Source organism: Chaetura pelagica, unplaced genomic scaffold (genome assembly GCF_000747805.2).
Source record: "Chaetura pelagica isolate M959 unplaced genomic scaffold, ChaPel_1.0 scaffold327, whole genome shotgun sequence".
NCBI lineage: Eukaryota > Metazoa > Chordata > Aves > Apodiformes > Apodidae > Chaetura > Chaetura pelagica.
Window position 1 is genome coordinate 292,133 of NW_009953911.1, and position 16,421 is coordinate 308,553.

General features: G+C 36.7%; 1 protein-coding gene across 1 annotated transcript in view; it reads right to left on the reverse strand.

Annotated features, from left to right (window-relative positions):
• The window catches only part of PTPRD (protein tyrosine phosphatase, receptor type, D), a 300,216-nt gene that overhangs the window by 52,098 nt on the left and 231,697 nt on the right, over positions 1 to 16,421 (reverse strand). Inside the window, exon 28 of the mRNA XM_010001485.1 lies at positions 2,835 to 3,010. Within this exon, the coding sequence (XP_009999787.1) occupies positions 2,835 to 3,010 (176 nt within the window). The remainder of the gene's footprint in view (positions 1 to 2,834; positions 3,011 to 16,421) is intronic.

Sequence of the window (16,421 nt, forward strand, 5' to 3'; positions counted from 1 at the left end):
AAGGAATAAAAGGAAAAAGAGATACAAAATTAGGGAAGATTAATCTCTAATGGTATGTAGCAGTGTTTACATTTCATGTCTGAAATTTCACTTGGTCTCCTGATATTAAAATATGCTATATAAAAATGATAGCAAGAAAAATAAGCAAAATGAAACAGTGAAATGTCATCACACTATTTTCCCACACAAGGATTCCCGCTGCTGCCTCACCATCAATATGATTAGTTACATTACATGTTGCTACTGTATTAGAAGAGGTAACTGGAATGCCATATTCATAGACCTGCAGACTTTATGATTGAAGCTGAACTATGTACTGGTTAGCTGGTCTCTAATGCTCTGCACTGAGTGCACCAAACTCACTTGTCCTATGAACACAAAATTAGATCAATTATGCACAAAAAGTATGCAGCCATAAGCACTGAATGCATAGAAAATCCATTGACTAGATTGTCTGATGACTCATTACACTCAGGGAATGTATTGCTGCTGAATGCTAGTGCTTTATGAAGGTGATTACTATATCAGTGGTTTTTTTAGGGTGCAGTCAGCAAAGGCTGAAGTTAGCTCAAAACTGCAGAGCAATTATTGGAGACAATTAGTAAAATTTTGTTTAGTTACATCAAAACATCTTTCTAGACAGTGGCTGCCTCTGGCCTGCAGTATTAAGATAAACTCTTAAGTGTTTAAGTACATCTTCTGCAATGGGTGGTTTATTAGGATCAGATTTTTTCTTAGCACTGATGCTACTTAATAGCGACTTTATTCTATAAGAAACAAATAAATAAGAAATATGCAAAATTTCATATGCTTAATTCCAAAAAACTGTTGCTGTCTAGACAAGGCAAGGATGGTAGACTCAAGATGAAATTAACATTTTTTATAAAATTACCCTCCACTATGTAACAATCACCATCAAGTACGTACATGCCATGGTCTTAATGTAGGTTGAATTTTGGGAAAAATTATTCTATAATTAGAATGCAACACATTGTTTAAACTGCAAAAAGCCCACTCTATTTTTAAGAATTGATGAAAAAGAACATATATATATATATACATATAAATACATATGTATATATATACCTCAATACACCTCCAGAAAGGAATGACTGTTGCCAAGAGGTTCAACAAGTTATGTAATGATTACAATTATATGTAACCAAGCATGTCAAAAGAAGCATCAATTCCAACACTGTACAGCATTAAGCTTTATGACACATTCCCCCCTCTTCCAAGCTTACACAGGTAAAAACATCTTCATTTTGAAACAGACCTCATCCATGAGTTAATCACACATTAATAATTATCCAGTTACCTACATAAGATACTTTTACTGATTTAAAAACTTTTCTGGATGATAAATCTCCTTTCCTCCTCTCTAGTCTCTTTCTCTCTTTCTGAACTGCTCTTCATCCTCTGTATTCATGGCATTGTTTACCACATGCTGCACATTACCTTAGCTACCTTAGCTTTTTGTATTGCTAAGGGCTTTCCACCTGCAATCTTGTAGCCTGCCTTGCACCTGCAGCTCCCTACCCCTTCACACAAATTCTCAGGACAGTATAGCTCAGACTGCCTGTGGCAGTATTTTTTCCATAACATCCTCCTGGACTTATACTTGCAAACCTTGATAGTGTTATGTTCCCAAAGGCAGTGATTGCCACTGATGTAAGCATCACACATTCTTTCTCCCCTTTCCTGATTTCTACATTTGGCTGTAGCTTCTAGTTTACACTACAGGACTCATTAATGTGTTTGCAGAAAGCTCAGCAATGAACCAGCTTTGTAGCTTCTTCCTCAGTCAACACATACTCCCAGCAATGACAACAGAATTATAAGTAGGAATAACCCATGAGAAGTTTGGGTATGTTTTGAGAAACTACAGAGTTATTGTGGGAAACGTATGATGACGGAACCTACTGCACTACTAGAGTGGATGCTGAGGGCTGAACACACTTGTCTTTCTGCTTGGCCAGTGAGAAGGGTCTTCTGTTTTCCTCTTTTAGTTTTCTCACCATCTTTCTCTTGTTTTATTATTGTTTCCTTTCACTCACATCTCCCCAAGAGAAACCGTGCCCATTAGCATATATGAATGCCATGAAACATGCACCTGCCAGTAAATATTCACATAACACAGTGGACTGTTAACTTCTTTTTCCATAACTTTCTGTATTATATAATTAAAAAAATATTGTTATAATCGAGTTCTCTTCACATAGAGCACACCTTTTATTATAATATTTCTACTATTGGAATATCACCCTTATGTTTAGATCCTTTACTATCCTAATTTTACTTTGCCTTATAAAATTGAACATCACAGGTAATTTTGTGTTCTATTACTGCATATGTTATAAACCACATTCTTATGTTTCTTCAGAAAATCTAGATCCTCACTGATCTTAACTAATGTTTAATCTGTTTCATAGAAAACTGAAAATTGAATGCCGTTGACATACATAAACTTCTTAATTCAATGGGATAATACAATTGTATTCTCAATACTATACAGGAAGTAAAGTTTTCAACCACATCTTCATATGGAAACATTAAAAAAAAATAAAAAATCACTGTGGATCAAGAGATTTCAAGTTTTTCAGAGTAATGAAAAACACTTCAAAGTAAGTGCTGTGACTTGACAATTTTATTGTGAATCTAACATTCACCATATAAGTGATTTTCAGTGTATGGACACTTCTATCTAAAAAATTAAAAACAGTTCTTCTGCCTATAGAGGAGGCAGACAAACTGAAATGAAATAAAAATCTTGTGTGATTACTCAGGTACAATATTATCAACATTGTATAATGTATAGTGTATGTACTCCTTACCCTGGACCTCTCCTCTAGTTTTGTCATCATGACGACAGTTGCACCACGCTGCTCCCACATCATTCTCCAGAAGTCTCCAAAGGTTTCTGGCAATGCACCTTGTGTTGCTATATAAGCATTCTGCTTTCTGTATCCATCTATGTAATTGGCATTGATATAATCACTGCCTGGTATGCCTGCAAAGAGAGTAGAACAAAAACACTGGGCAGAATCTCTGTGCTGTAAAAGGGTTAAAAAATCCTGTGACCCAGCTGGATTAGTGAATCTTAGCTTGCTGCATGCCAAATAGTACATGGTACTTGCAAGAGAGTGTAAGCCATTGTGGAGCCAAGGGGTATGATGGCCTGCTTGGGAATGACAGTGCTATTGCGACAAAGGACTCAATCTGATAGGAAGCATGGAATGGTTCAGGTTGAATAGGACCTTAAAGGCCATTTAGTCCCAACCAAGCTTTCATGGAAGTATAAAAGAACCCTGAAAATCTGTAGCATATGAAGACACCTGGGAGTGGAAATATTAGCATTTAAAAGCTGGTCTGACACTGCCTGTAGTCACCCATCAGTATGGCAACCTTTGCCTGGGTCATGCAGGGAACCCTCTCCATTAGATACCCTGAGTAGGCTCGATTTAACACTCTCATTGAGGTAATTGCATTTCTTTTAAATATACAAAAAGGATTAATGTTGTTAGACTATCAATATTACTGCTACATTACTTATTTTCTTTCTTTTTTTATCCCAGTAGATGATAAGCTAACTATGAGTCTCATTTTTAACAAAACACATTATATAAGTCAGGTTTAAGAAACAGTGGGATCTGCTATACAGCGTGTGCAAGAAGTAAAGACATCCGCAAGTAGGAATAAAAATGGAATGCATGAAAAGAAGATGAAATCCAAGACCTGTGGGCACACTGGACTACATTTTCAATTTCTTGAGGCTCAGGTATTTTGGATCAGACTTACAGAGCAACTTTGGATGTCTGTACCAGACACATGCCTGTGCTTTGACCTACATAGACACAAGTCAGCTCCTAACTACTTAACCTAGGGCATGAAGTGCCATGTCTGTACTGAGAGCTAGATCAAAACATGCTACCTGCCAAAGTCAAGGGGCAGTATTCGCTGTAGTGAAGATTCTGTTACAAGTCTGGACATGTTCACAGAAAGGTGTAAATATGGACACACACATCTCTGCCCTGTCCCTCTTGGGTTCAGAGGTATTTTGGATCAGACTTACAGAGCAACTTTGGATGTCTGTACCAGACACATGCCTGTGCTTTGACCTACATAGACACAAGTCAGCTCCTAACTACTTAACCTAGGGCATGAAGTGCCATGTCTGTACTGAGAGCTAGATCAAAACATGCTACCTGCCAAAGTCAAGGGGCAGTATTCGCTGTAGTGAAGATTCTGTTACAAGTCTGGACATGTTCACAGAAAGGTGTAAATATGGACACACACATCTCAGTCCTGTCCCTCTTGGGCTCAGCAGCTTTTAACTCAGACTATGAGTATGTTGGAAGACAAAGCATAGCAGGCACCAGTTTTGACATCACTGCTGTTTTTGTAACCAATAACTTGAGGAAGAAAAGATACTCATGTGAGATCTCAGTGCTGGCAAAGCAGTGTTTCCCACATTACTATAATGTTGAACATGGAAGTGTTCCCCAGAAATGTAAGCTGAAAATACAGAGCTGTGCATCATAATGAAATTATACAAATGATTAAAAGTAATTAACAGAAGTTATTTCTTGATTAGCAGTAATTTCTGTTTACATAGCAAATTATTTACCATGCCCAACCATACTGCATAACCCCAGGATACGGTGCAGGTTCCACTAACTGTTTCAACAGACATGCAAGGTGGTACAAGCTCCCCGGCTTTTTCTAAAGCAGTGAGAATTTTTATTCCTGAAGGCAACACAGTTTAATTTATTTGACTATGCAAGACAATCAATTATTGAACACATTTAAATAAATGTTTCTGAAATTTTCTGAGAGAAACTGAAACTCCAAATCTATTCTGATGCATTATCTCCTGCTGGTGATCCCAAACCAGGAATTACTGGGGCTGCACACTCCTTCTTGTCTTTCCTGACAACCAGTACCATGCATCTCAAAATGTCTTCCAAAATAGATTGAATTTTAATGGAAAGTAAATACCTCTTTACTGCTTTTGTTTGTTTGGCCTGTCTAGCTACAATTTGAAGAGTTTCTCCATTCATTCTGGATAAGTTTAATGTTTCATTCCACTACTTATTTAGCAATGAACAAAGCTACTGATAAACTGTGGTATTAATTAAGCCTCAACAAAATCTTGAAGTGATTCAGATCATGGGTTACTACAGTTGTCATCTGGCATAAAAATAAAGGAAAAGTCTGACAACATATTTCAGGCAAGGAAAGAGTTTGTAACTTCAGGAGCACAAGAGAGGCAGCAAATGGCACTCCTCAGGCAAGATGCATGGATGCATGCAGGAAGGGTCGTTGGCTATGATTAGAAGAGACTAAAAGTCTTTTCTTGGAGAGAAATAAATAAAATAAAATATAAAATAAAATAAAATAAAATAAAATAAAATAAAATAAAATAAAATAAAATAAAATAAAATAAAATAAAATAAAATAAAATAAATGCCACCTTTACAGTCTCTATAGTCTATAGCTGAAAAGCATTATTTCCCTCCAGGAAAGGCAGAAATTGGAGTTCCAAAAGCCTCCTCCTGTAGAGTTGAAACTTTTTCATGTGACACTTTTTATTGTGGATATTCAAATTAATGACAGAGAAAATACAACCGCTAGGAACAATGCTGTATTTTCTTCCTGCTTCAAGATAATAAAGCAATTTGGCATAAAAGAGATAAGAAAGAAAAATGAAGCCAACAGGAGAAATATACACCAACTGGGTATTATTACCAAAGGAACTCAGAAAGCTGGTAAGAAATGTTTTTTGCATAAATTAGAATTATATTATGATACTTGATACCATACTTAGAAGCATATGTTATAAATAAAAGCCTGAGGAAAAAATGAAAAAGAAAAGCAACATTTCGTAAAGTGGTTAAATGATCTTCGGGGAAAGGTGTCCTTTGGAGCTGATAATGCAGAAGCTCAGCATGAAAATTAAGCATGAGACACATTGGAAATGGCATTAAATAATGTCCTGCACAGGGTTCAGGGGGATCTCAAGCACAAATACAGGATGGGCAGGGAACAGATTGAGAGCAGCCCTGAGAAGGATTTGTGGTTATTGGTTGACAATAGGCTCAATGTGAGCCAGACATGTACTTGCAGCCCAGAAAGCCAACTGTGTCCTACACTGCATCAAAAGTGTGGCCAGCTAGTCAAGGGAGGTGATATTCCCCCTATACTCCATTCTTGTGAGACCCTACCTGGAGTACTGTGTCCAGTTCTGGAGCCCCCAACACAAGAATCACAGAATTATAGAACGCTTAGAGTTGGAAGGGACCTTAAAGATCATCGAGTTCCAACTCCCCTGCATGGGCAGGGACACCTCCCACTAGATCATGTTGGTCAGAGCCCCACTCAACCTAGTCCTGTATGCTTGTGGAGATGGGGCTTCCACAACTTCTCTGGCAAGCCTGTTGCAGTGCCTCACCACCCTCACACTAAAGAATTTCCCCCTGATCTCTAACCTAAATCTCTCCTCTTTCAGTTTAAAACCATTACCCCTTGTCCTCTCACTACAAGTCCTTGCAAAAACAAGGACATAAAACTGTTGCAGTGAGTCCAGAGGAGGGCCACAAAGTTGATCAGAGGGCTGCTAAGAAGACAGACTGAGAGGATTGAGGTTGTTCAGCCAGGAGAAGAGAAGGCTCTGGAGGGACCCTATAGCAGCCTTCCAGTACCTGAAGGATGCCTACAGGAAAGCTGACTTTTTACAAGGGCTTGCAATGAGAGGACATGAGGCTTTAAACTGGAAGAAGGGAGATTTAGTTTAGACATTAGGAGGAAATTTTTTACAATGAGGGTGGTGAGAAACTGGAACAGGTTGCTCAGACAGGTGGTAGAAGCCCCATTTCTGGAAACATTCAAGGCCAGGTTGGACAGTGCTCTGAGCAACCTCATCTGGTTGAAGATGTTTCTGCCCATGGCAGGGAGGTTGGAACTGGATAATCATTAAGGTCCCTTCCAGCCCAAACGGTTCTATGATTCTATGATTAAAAATCTTAGCAGCCAGCCCTAGTACCTGATGTAAAAAACTCTAGAATGTCTAAAGTTGTCAATACTCTACTTAGTAATTTCTATTCAATTTATTTATAAAACACATTAAAATAAGTTCTAAAAAAAATAAAATAAATCTAGATCTTTATATTAAAATGAATAAATGTTTCCATATTATTTCTTCCTTAATCACAGGTGTAAGTATGAAACAACTGAGATTTACAATTACTGATATTTGTGAACAGGATTTCTTCCCAACTAGTTTAATAAGGAAATTTCTACTCTATTTCTCCATGTGCCTTTTACAGAAGACACAAAAAAATCACATATATTCTTTAGCCAGAAAACTCCTTTTGCAAGGAAACTAAGCACATGAAAAGTATCTGGCTGAGACATGGACAGGAAAGTCCATTTACCACAAGATATGAGCAACTGTTAGAAACTTAGCTAATCCAATTCTGTGAAAAACTAGGTGCTGCTCCAATGCTTTGCATTGTGAAAAGATTTTCATCAAAGGTTTATCTCTAGCAGAATTAAGTACTTTATAGGGTTATATCTCTACTGAGATCAAGAGAACAATAGGATTCCCAATGCTTGGCTCCATTCCCTCTCACCCATAGGATTGATTAGGTGTTTTCATGGTTCTCTATCCATTCTCATAGTCCCTTTAAGTATCACACCCATTCCTCACAGTGAGTCTCTTCATCACTGTTTGTGTGCATGAACTCAGTTTCACATCTTGTTCCAAAATCCATTTGTATTCCATAACAGCATTTTTCCACTCACCACATTTTGCTTTATCAGCTATGTCCACAAAACACATAAACTTAAAGCCCTCTAGGGAAGGTGCCTTATCATAAGAGGCCTAATGAAGTATGCGTGCTTTAAAAATAATATATACAAAACTTGAACATCTGCAAATATCTACACTGACCAAGCAGAAACAATTTTCAAAGGGAAATAAATCTAAATATTAAAATGTCACTTTCTGCAATTACTTTTCTGGCCATAACCTCATCCTGAACTGAGAAAGCTGAACAATTCTCTGTCAAGTCAAATAATGCTAAAAAAATCCAATGACAACTAGTTTGTCTCTGCAGTACAACGAAGTCCTACAAACCCTTGTTAGCTGCCATAGCTTGAAGGCAGCATACACACAAGCTTTGGAGCAATTGCCATCATTACTTAAATTTGGGTTAAGAGAATTCTGTTGTTCTATAAAAGCACGGGTCAAGAAGGGGAAAAAGCAACCAAATTCTGCCTTCAGTAATATTGATATGAACCTTAACTAAGTTTATCGGCATCAATGTGGTTTAGTGCAGATTTAGGATGGCACATCTGAAGTGTACATTTAGGGTAATCCATCCAGGATAACCTGACTTTTACAGGTTCTCTGAAGCCAGAGTGACAGTTTCTGCACAAAAAGTCAGTTAAAGGCTAAGCTTCAGAACATAACTCTACAAAAAATATTTTCTAGTAGCTTTTTCATCTCTGGTGATGAATGGCCAGAATCTGTAATCTCCTCATTCTGCCAGACAAGCATAGAGAACAATGAGGAAAATCAGATGAGTAGTTGAGCATAAAAGACATCCCATTTTCAAATACCTCAACAGAACAAAGCAATCCAGATTTTACAGAGTAAGAGGGAATGAGCAATGAAACAAAATTAGCCAATGCCACAATTAAATTGCAGAAGACTTAAAAATATGAACACTATAGCTCCCAATTTATGCTGACTGTAATAATGAACAGAGATGACAGTACAACTTGCTGCAACATAGACTGAGATCCACAAGATTAATAATACAGACCTCAGAATTGCTCACTTACTTTTTCTGAATACAGTTAAAATCTTAAATAGCTTTAATTATGCTTCACATTTTATTCAATACCTGAAATTAAAAAAATAAAATTATTTCAAGTTCTTAGAAAGGCTAAGTACTGAACTGCCTTCCTATTTAAAACAAATTAAACCATAAATCTTTGATTCTGTGCTGCTTCCTTAAGACATGTGCTGTTAGTCATAAAAATAGTGTGAAGTAGTAGGATTAAATTCTGCCACAGTTATAAGCAGGCAGAAAAATGCAATTATGAACTCAAAATGTTGATGAATCTGTACTGTTCATGTTTTGAACTATGTCAGAGAAAAATTAACTAAGGCAGCTACTTACTAGTTGTCAGTAACAAGTGTTTATATGGAAGTTTTTGCAATGAAAAATCTATAGAGTTAAGGAGATAATCAGATTCAAATGGTCTAAGCATAAATCTGTACTGTAAGAACTCATTGAAAAATGAAGCAGCATGAGACCAGTTAAGATACTGGAGTAATGAACATTGATAAAACAAAAGTTTTTTACAAAGACTGAGGGAAACTCATTACATATCCTAACAGTCAATGGTAAGAAAGAACAAGAAATGACAGAAAAAGAAAATCGATAGATGAGTGGATTGTGGATGGGCTATTAGGACTAGAAGAGTCAGGAGGAGAGGGAAAGGATGAAAGACAGTCTCAAATTAAATGCTGAATTACAGACAATTATGGAAAGAAAGCAGTGTCATCAAAAGGTGGCAGAAGTAAGTAGGACAAAAAAAAAAAATCATTCTTTAGAGAACAGAAGAAAAATATTTGAAAGGAAAAGGCAAGAAAAACCTGAAAAAGGTGAAATTCAGAGATGGAAACAACTAGGAGGTGCAGAAGATCTGCAGGCAAGATGAGAATCTTGGAAGGTAAGTAGCAGAAAAACAGGCTGGGAAACAGGAAGATCTCTCTTAAGAAATGAAAGAAAGCTGGAATTTGTTATATTTTGTTTTGTTTTAAAAGTTGGCTAGTATTAAAGAAAGAGTATAGAATTAAAGCAAACAGATTGTCCAGTACAGTTCCTCAGAGACACAGAGAGAAGCACTGAGCCAGCATACTGGCCACAATACATGGAGATAGCATTATGTTGCATGATAGTGCAAAGAAGAAACAGAAATCTGACATGAAGTACTGTGATTACTTCATAGGTGCACTAAAAGAGCTGATGTATGTCTCTGTTAATGTAAAAAAAAAATAATTTCTGGTTTGATAATTCCTGCAAAAACCAGTTTCAGTATGAGTGTGCAGAGTTAATTGTGAGGTTGCAAAACTTCATTACTTATTCAGAAACAAAGCCATGGGACGTTTTATTGAAGCTTTCTGCAATGAACAATGTACATATATATACAGGAAATTGTTAGAATTGTTCTGAACTTATTTCAAAGGTATCAAGAATTATACCTTTTTTGCTCTTAAGTTACAACTATAACAGTGTAAGTAGATCTATAGGCCAAAATCATCATACACCTATAACTTGTCTTGGCATTGCACCATGAAGTCTGTTCAATGAAGTCACCTCATAGAGACTTCTACACTGTGAAGTCTACATCTCTGATCTTTCTGTACCCTACTCCTGCATCACTGAAATACTTTCACTATTTTAAAGGCACTCCAGATTTGCAGAGGGAAGAGGCATACAAGTACTCTGTGTAATTATTGTTAGCGGAATGCAACTGCAATGTGAGAGGGTACAAATAATCTGTATAGTCCATGACTGTTCAGTAGATGTTGAAGAGTATGTATTTACCAGAACACTTTCTAAATCTCAAGGTGATGGCCTACATACTTGATGATAATTTACCAGTAACTGGGAAGGAGACAAATAAGAATATTAGCAGTTTCTTGCCTTTTTCTTTCTTGACCATTTATATTACAGTCAGAGATTTCTAGCTTTAGCAGCTTTTTAAAGCCACTAAAATTTCCCATAAAAAACCAAACCGAAACAAAAGATACTCCTGAAATACGATATATATATAAAAATATATACGAGATATATATTTCTATGTTAATCACTACCATTATGCAAATCCTTGTCACGTATAGCAGACTTTTAGATCTGGCAAGACTTTTAAAAATGCTGAATGTTCAGTAATTTTTTTCCCCAGTATTTTATTTACTCCTGAGAGGTTAAAGATCACAGATCTAGGTATTTTAACTTGATCTATTACTTTTTAAACCAGTACATTCTGCCTTCAAATCCATTTAGATGCCTACAACAAATGACATTGTATTAAAAAAAAATAAAATCATTATACTGTGAAATTCAAGTGTCCCTCTCAGACACATCCAAACACAGTAGGAATGGTATTTCAAGAACAAGGGACAAAACATTGCAAAGTAATATTTTCTTTCAGGTGGAAATTCAGATTACCACAACAAATCTGATTTTTCTTTTCAAAGGTACATCTAATGTAATAAAATTTAAACAGTAGTGAGTTGAATATTATGAAAAATATTTCTTTCAAAGTCATCAGTTACGTTGTTGAACTCCACCCTATATGCAGTTACAGAGGCCAAGAAAATAGTGGGGATTCAAAACCAGTTTTGAACATGTGTAAGAAGAGTTATAAAAGGTACAAAAATAAACACTTTTAAAGCATTAGGTCCAGGTTTCAGCTCAGATAGAGCTAATTTTCTTCCTAGTAGCTAGAATAGTGTTGTGTTTTGGTATACATGGAATAGTGTTTGTGTGTCTAGTATGAGATTTGGTATGAAAAGGATGTTGATAATATACTGGTGTTCTTAGTTGTTGCTAAGAAATCAAATACTTCTAAACTTCTCATGATTTGCTAGGGTTCAGATGCACAACATGCTAGGAGGGACCATAGCCAGAGCAGCTGATCTCAAACAACCAAAGCAATATTCTATATCATATGATGTCATGTTTAGCACACAAATCTGGAAGAAGAGGAAGGAGGGGACATTCAGAGTGATAGCATTTGTCTTCCCAAATAACTGTTACGTGTGATGGAACCCCACTTACCTGGAGATGCCTGAACACCTGCCAGGTAGTGAATTAATCCTTTGTTTTGCTTTGTTTGTGTCCACGGCTTTTTCTTTACTCAATAAACTGTCTTTACCTCAACTCTCAAATTTTCTCACTTTTACCCTTCTGATTCTCTCCCCATTCCTTCATGAAAGAGTGAGTGAGTGGCCGTGTGGGGTTTAGATGTTGGTTAGGGTTAAACCACGACACATCGCTAAGAATTGTGTTTCAGGGCTAATGCATTTTTTAACAACTTGGTGCAGTCAACGGGTGGAAAGAAGCAATTTCAACTGTCTACTACATGCTTCCTAAGACTTTCTAGGAATTGCTTCATACTGGCTACAGTCAGAGAGAGGTACCTGCACAAAACCAGTCTCATGTTCCATTCCAGAGTAGGAATTACAGCATTCCACATTTGTGCAACAACAAAGTGATCATCAGTGTATGATTACTGTTCGGCAGATGCTTAGTTTTGTGTTCATATGTATTTACTCTTAAACAAGAACCAAATGTCTAGGTGCAGAATGGAGCTCTTAATCTCAGAAAGAGCATAGTTATAATTTAAACCTTATTGAAAATACTAATCTTATTATAGCAGATGAAGAATTGTCTATATATAAAATCCAACCAAATATTCTCCATGAAGTTATAACAGAATGTAATGTCGTGATCAAGTTGTATAGTAACATAAAGGAGAACCTTTTTTTAAAAAACAATATTCAAAGTACTAATTTCCCTGGTAGCATGAAAACAAATGCAGCTGTCAACTAATTAACATGCTAGACAGATTGCATATTCTTATTGTAGGAATATTGACTTAAAACTTGAAATAGAAGCACTTAATATCAGTTGCTAAGCCCGTTGTATTTAACTACTGACAGCACACACAAAAAAATTCAGAAACCCAAACATGTAAAATCCCAGGGGGAAAAATATTAAAGGATAGTTAAATACTACTTAATTACTCTTTTCAAGACAAAAGGCATTTAATATTTAATTAATGTTGCTTTTTTTTTTTTTTTTTTCACCAGAAAGTGCATACTGAGAACATACGTAAAATTATGCAAATAACTAAATGGATCCAAATGTCATTTGTGGTTTTACCTCTAAAACTGATCTTTCAAAAGGTTATATTTTTCTTTTTTTAAAGTCACTGACTATGACAGGGTTAGAAATTTTAACTCATTGTGGTAACTCTTTTTTGAAAAAGGGAATAAAATATTAAACTATGGTGTTCCTGCTCCTCAAAATACCCAGTCCTTTCCTACAAGTACAATGTAGATTTTCTTTTTCATATTATTACTATTTATTATTTTTAAAAGTAGGCTAATATACTGTGTAATATGATACTTTAATTACTTTGAATAATGTTTTCTGGTTTGTCTCTTAAATTTTCTTCCCTGAGGCAATACCCTGAATGTGTTCATTTTCTTTAAGGGAACCAGATTTCTTGTGTCATTTACATGAAGGGGAACCTGGCAGAACTTTTTAAGCCCAGATGTCTGATTTATAAATGAAGAAAAAAGTTTATTTGAAATTAGGTATTTTCCACTGCTTCTTCTCTCTTTACTAAACCTTTTAAAAAAAAAATTAAAAAATCCTGTGAAAATCTCAAGTATTCTGTCAAATAAGACATTTCTAAAGTAAACATTTTGTTTCAAATAACTTCACATAACAATTCAGAACAGCTGTCCTGTTGCTGTTTCTGGCTTTTCCTGACCACGTACATAGTTCTCTTGTCTGGATCAGTGACAGAAAAAGGGATATTTTTCTTGAATTAGATCATATATAATGCTAATTAAAATATCCCTTCTTTAGTGCTGAGACAGACAGTTCTACCAGGCAGTGGCAGCTATATTCTTCTATAAGGCAATGTGAAAAATTGTGCTTTTACAGAAAAACTTCAGAACTGCCATATGAGCCTCTGAGGTGGAACAAATAAAAAGCATAGCATCATGTACAAATTCAAGACAGCTATTAACATTTTCTAATACATTTGAGAAGCTCTTATCTGTGCTATCAAAGCACTTCATATGCAGCTGCAATAAATAAGGAAAGATCTAAACTGCAGTCAGTGGGATTGCCTTTTTCTTCACCAAGCAGCTAATATTAACATGAATTAAATCTATAAATATTGTCCCTCCTGCATCCATTGTCTTGACGTCTGGAGTACCTAAAGATAAGAAGCTGTTTATAAGTGTAAATACAACACCTTGCAATTTAACTTGTAGCATGTTAGGACTAAAATAATTATGACCTTGAATACAGTTCCCTGCATCTTATGTATAATTTACAAATCCTGTCAGAGATACTAAAGGTAAATTTTATTTCAATTTAAATTGTTTCACTTAAGTATATACTCAATCATATCCTGGTCATCATTAATACTTTACTATCAACAATACAGAATAAACAGAAAATCTGTCTTCATACCAGGAAGCAGGTTAATGGTAAGGCAGAACTGGTAAGAAAATAAATCCTCTGAGTAAAAACAAGCGTTTCCTGTTGGTTTAGCACTTGGTAAAACAAACAATACCCAGGGCTGATCACGTTGGCCAGTTTGCTTAAGTTAAAATTAAAAAATTATCAAGTTGATGGAAAGCTTTTCAATAAAAAAAGATACAATGAACATCTCTCATTATATCCTCCATCAATCTTTTGCCAGTGAAATACTGAGGTTGCAACAATGTCTCCATGTGGCCATTTGTTTAACGTTCAGATTGCAAATGGAAAAGAAAAAAGGTAAGTTTTAACAGAGTTCTCAAAATTCTCCCTGAGAACATGAAGTTGGTTTGATTTTTTTTCCCCATGTTAAGGATTTGGTTACTGAAACTCAGTAATCAGATATGCTGCCAATATCATGGACTGACAATAGCCTCAATTTATCCATAGTTACAGCTCTGCCACTGTCCATCATTTTTGAAAGTTCATGGAAAGGTGCATGAGGACTGTAGGAAAACCAGTGTCACTCCATTCTTCAAAAAGGGCAAGAAGGAAGATTCGGGAAACCAGAGACCAGTCAGCCTCATCTCTATCCCTGGAAAGAAGAGCTCATTCTGGAGGTAATCTCTAAGCACATGGAAGAGAAGAAGGTTATCAGTAGTAGCCAGCATGGATTCATCAAGGGAAAACAATGTCTAACTAATCTGAGTGCCTTCTGTGATAGCGTGACTGAATGGATAGATGCAGAGAGACCAGTGGATATAGACTACCTTGACTTTAGCAAGGCTTTTGACACTGTCTTCTATAGCATGTTCATGGGTAAGCTCAAGAAGTTTGGGTTGGAAGAGTGGACAGTGAGATGGATTGAGAATTGGCTAACCAATAGAGCCCAGAGGGTAGTGATCAATGGTGCAGAGTCCAGCTGGAAATCTGTAACTAGTGGTGTCCCTGAGGGGTCAGTACTGGATCCATTCTTATTCAACTTCTTCATCAATGACCTGGAGGAGGGGACAGAGTCTATCCTCAGCAAGTTTGCTGACCATACAAAGCTGGGAGGATTGGCTGATTCACCAGAAGGCTGTGCAGCCATTCAGAGAGATTTGGACAGACTGGAGAGCTGGACAAAGAGAAACCTAATGAAGTTCAACACAAATAAATGGAGAGTCCTGCACCTGAGGAGAATAACATCATGCACCACTATAGATGGAGCTCTATGGAGAGAGACCTTGGGGTCCTGGTGAACAACAAGTTATCCATGGGGCAGCAATGTGCTCTTGTGGCCAAGAAGGCCAATGGTATCCTGGGGTGCATTAAGAGGAATGTGTACAGCAGGTCAAGGGAGGTTCTCCTCTGCCTCTCTTCTGCCCTAGTGAGACCACACCTCGAGTATTGTGTCCAGTTTTCATCTCCCCAGTTCAAGAGGATGTACTAGGGATATACTAGACAGAGACCAACAGTGGGCTACAAGGATGATTAGGGGACTGGAACACCTGTCTTATGAGGAACGGCTGAGAGACCTGGTGCTGTTTAGTGTAGAGAAGAGAAGACTGAGAGGGACCTTATTGATGTATCTAAATATCTGAAGGGTGGGTGTCAAGAAGAAGCAGTCTCTTTTCAGTCATGACCTGTGACAGGACAAGGAGCAATGGGTCCAAATTAGAACTCAGGGAGTTCCACCTCAACATGAGGAAGAACTTCTTTACTGTGAGGGTGACAGAGCATTAGAACAGGCTCCCCAGAGAGGTTGTGGCATTTCATTCTCTGGAGACTTTCAAGACCTGTCTGGATGCACTTCTGTGTGAGCTGCCCTAGGTAGTCCCGTTCTGGCAGAGAGGTTGCACTCAATGATCTCCAGAGGTCCCTTCCAACCCCTAATATTCTATGATTCTATGATTTTGTAGTTGCTGTGTAGAATTAGTATAAGTAAACAGCAATGAAATTTTACTTTAGAAAACATGTTAGCATACACACAGGGACTTGATGCATTCAGTGGTATATGTGACCCTGCATCAATTCTAGTGTATTTGAATTACTGAGAATGAACACCAGAAAAGAATTGTCAGTAAAGGAATTTAAAGGAAGTACTTTAATTAAGACACCATCATTTTACTAGGGAAA